The sequence below is a fragment of the Limulus polyphemus genome, unplaced genomic scaffold (genome assembly GCF_000517525.1).
Source record: "Limulus polyphemus unplaced genomic scaffold, Limulus_polyphemus-2.1.2 Scaffold7217, whole genome shotgun sequence".
NCBI lineage: Eukaryota > Metazoa > Arthropoda > Merostomata > Xiphosura > Limulidae > Limulus > Limulus polyphemus.
Genome location: NW_013672827.1, coordinates 37,513 through 40,511, shown reverse-complemented (window position 1 = coordinate 40,511; position 2,999 = coordinate 37,513). Strand labels below are relative to the sequence as shown.

Below are 2,999 nucleotides of genomic sequence, written 5' to 3'. Positions count from 1 at the left end.
ATTCAATCAACAGTTTTAGTTTGATATTTTTTTACCTTATAAACCTATCATACTTTACGACTTCATTTTTAACAACCTTCAGGGGAAGTGACGAGAAACGGCCAGTATTCAATCAACAGTTTTAGTTTGATATTTTTTTACCTTATAAACCTATCATTACTTTACGACTTCATTTTTAACAACCTTCAGGGGAAGTGACGAGAAACGGCCAGTATTCAATCAACAGTTTTAGTGTGATATTTTTGTACCTTATAAACCTATCATTACTTTACGACTTCATTTTTAACAACCTTCAGGTGAAATGAAGAGAAACAGCCAGTATTCAGTAAAAACATTTTTATTTTCTTCACATTTCACTTTATGGCTTGTTCAAGAAGTAGACAACTTACTGAACAAGTTCTCTCTCAAGAGAACAAACAATGAGTTTTTATGTATGATCATCAACAATAGAATCAGTTTATTTTTTATTTCAAAATTCTAAAGGGAGGTGAACCCCACTTTCTACTGTTATGTGTAGTTTAATGAAAATGGTTTCCCACTTGTGATATTGATTGTTTTATCTGTTGTGAGATATTTACATTTAAATGTAGATGATGTTTTGAGTAGATGAATGTTCTGAAATTAAATAAACAGTACTTAAGTATTGGCAAGTTTTCTCAACATGTGGTTTCAGATTTACAATGTGATTATTTCCAATTATGAGTATGGTGGAGGGGGTCCCACTTTGGTCAGATACTTATAATGTCTCTTAAAGCTTTATTTGTGCAGCTATGAAAATATTTTACAATAAGATTTGGTCGTTTGCACTTATTAAGTTAACCCTAAATTTAATATTTGTTTTTTTTTAAACACATTCAAAATTGTGGTCACTGTATGATTTAAAAAGAAAAATGAAAGGAAAACTGCTAGGATGGGATGTTGAGGTGAGAAGAGATGAAGACTTTTCACACAGTTCATAACTTTTATAACATTCATTACATTTCATTTTATCTACTGATAACTGAGTCTTCGCTAAATTTGTCCATTGACACCCTTAGCGATAAGCTTGTCGTTCGGAAACGTTGTAATGGCTAAGTTTCGATAGAAAATTAAAATGATCTGATATATTATTATGGACATAAAATATAAACTTATTTTTTTATTGCACATTACAAGTGAAATAGAATTAATTGGTATATTTGAAGAATATTATATACAATCGTTTCTTTAACATATAAGATATATAGTGTAGTGTCTGTTGCTGTCCATCAGTATTACAAACCATAATTTTCAGCAAGTTTCCCTTTTTTTAGATGCTATATTACCCTTACTCAGTCTCTACATCTTATTATGGGAGGTGCCCCAGCAGGCCCTGCAGGGACTGGAAAGACAGAAACTACAAAGGACTTGGGACGAGCTTTGGGTATAATGGTGTACGTTTTCAACTGTTCTGAACAGATGGATTACAAATCTTGTGGAAATATCTACAAAGGTCTTGCCCAAACTGGTGCGTGGGGCTGTTTTGATGAATTCAATAGGATCTCTATTGAAGTATTATCTGTGGTAGCTGTACAGGTAAAATATAATTTAAGATGAATAGGTCCATCCAGATATAATTTTTGTTTTAAGGAAATGCAGTCTTTCTTCCAAAAGTGTTTGGGTTTATTTTTATGATTTATGAACCTTTTTATCTTTATTCCAAGAAGCATAAATTATTTGAATTAATATTTTATTTTAAGTTATTGTTTTAATTTATTAAACCTTTTGTATTTTTAAATTCACCCATTGATGGAATGATATTAACTTTAAGAACTTCTATAGTTACAAGAAAAATAGACGATGTAATATATAGCTCATTCAGTGAATGGCATTTGGCCTGTTAGCTACACATACTGAATCGGGGTGATGTTTGAAATTATTCACTATACAGTAATCCATAGTCTAATACTTTATATTTAGGTAAGGAGATCCATTATTACTATTTTAAACCACATTAGTCCATCAGACCGATCCTGTTTTTGTGAAGCTATACATATTAATGTTTACTATAATTCTGAATTTGCTAAATGCACCTTTATGAGATTTTACAACCTATTAGTGAACATTATACGTAAGAGCAGATCTTTAACAGTGTGTTTCTACTGAATCTAATAGCCACTACTGAGACATTCTGAATGATGTTTCTTGATAAGAATAAAATTACTTCTCTTTAGCTCAAAATTTCATATTTCTTTTGTGTAACCTCTGGAACCTCCTAAATTAATATTAAAACTTTATATTTCATATCTTTTATTTTCTCTACCCTCACATTAACTGTGTCAGAATCATCTTGATTCAGAGGAAAAAATTTGAAATAAATCAGTAATATCTTTTTTGTTCTAGACTGCAAACTTTACCGGACAATTACAATTATTTATTGTAACAACCTCGGCTATCTAATTTTTTCACTTTTAGTTTTATTATTTTACGATACCCTTTAGCTCTATCTTAGATATCGAACAATTAACTACAACAGGAAAATCTTAGTGTAAAAAACTAATCAATTTATAACCAAATGATTGAGTTAGCTCAAATTTTTATTGTGAATTGTTTTTATTTCATTTTTTTATTCATTACTTTTGTTGTCTAACCTAATAAATTCCTAATTTTTACATTATACTCTTCCTAAAAATATATAATAATAATATAAAATATACAAAAAGAAAAATATATTTTGGACTTACATTTCGGTAATTTTACTCAAGAGCATACTTTCTAAGTACTAGTTTTTTCACAATATCTTGTTTCTTCTTAAAATAATTAACATACCTTCCAAATATTAGATCACCAAAAGTATATCATACACTAGAATAGAATGTCCCAAAACTACTGTAATTACTGTAGTTTTTACTGGCTTGTTATATAGGTTACAATTCTGTCATCTTTTTGTTATTTTCATGAAAGGAATTTATTTTTTAAAAGAAAGAAACTTTCCTCAACTGGGGTGATCAGGGATATTATTATTATTCCCATCTGCCCCA

General features: G+C 29.4%; 1 protein-coding gene across 1 annotated transcript in view; it reads left to right on the top strand.

Annotated features, from left to right (window-relative positions):
• LOC106474432 (dynein beta chain, ciliary-like) overlaps positions 1-2,999 on the top strand; it is a gene marked incomplete at its 3' end in the record, with an annotated part of 43,131 nt that overhangs the window by 3,257 nt on the left and 36,875 nt on the right. Inside the window, exon 3 of the mRNA XM_022402740.1 lies at positions 1,293-1,554. Coding sequence (XP_022258448.1) covers positions 1,293-1,554 — 262 coding nt within the window. The remainder of the gene's footprint in view (positions 1-1,292; positions 1,555-2,999) is intronic.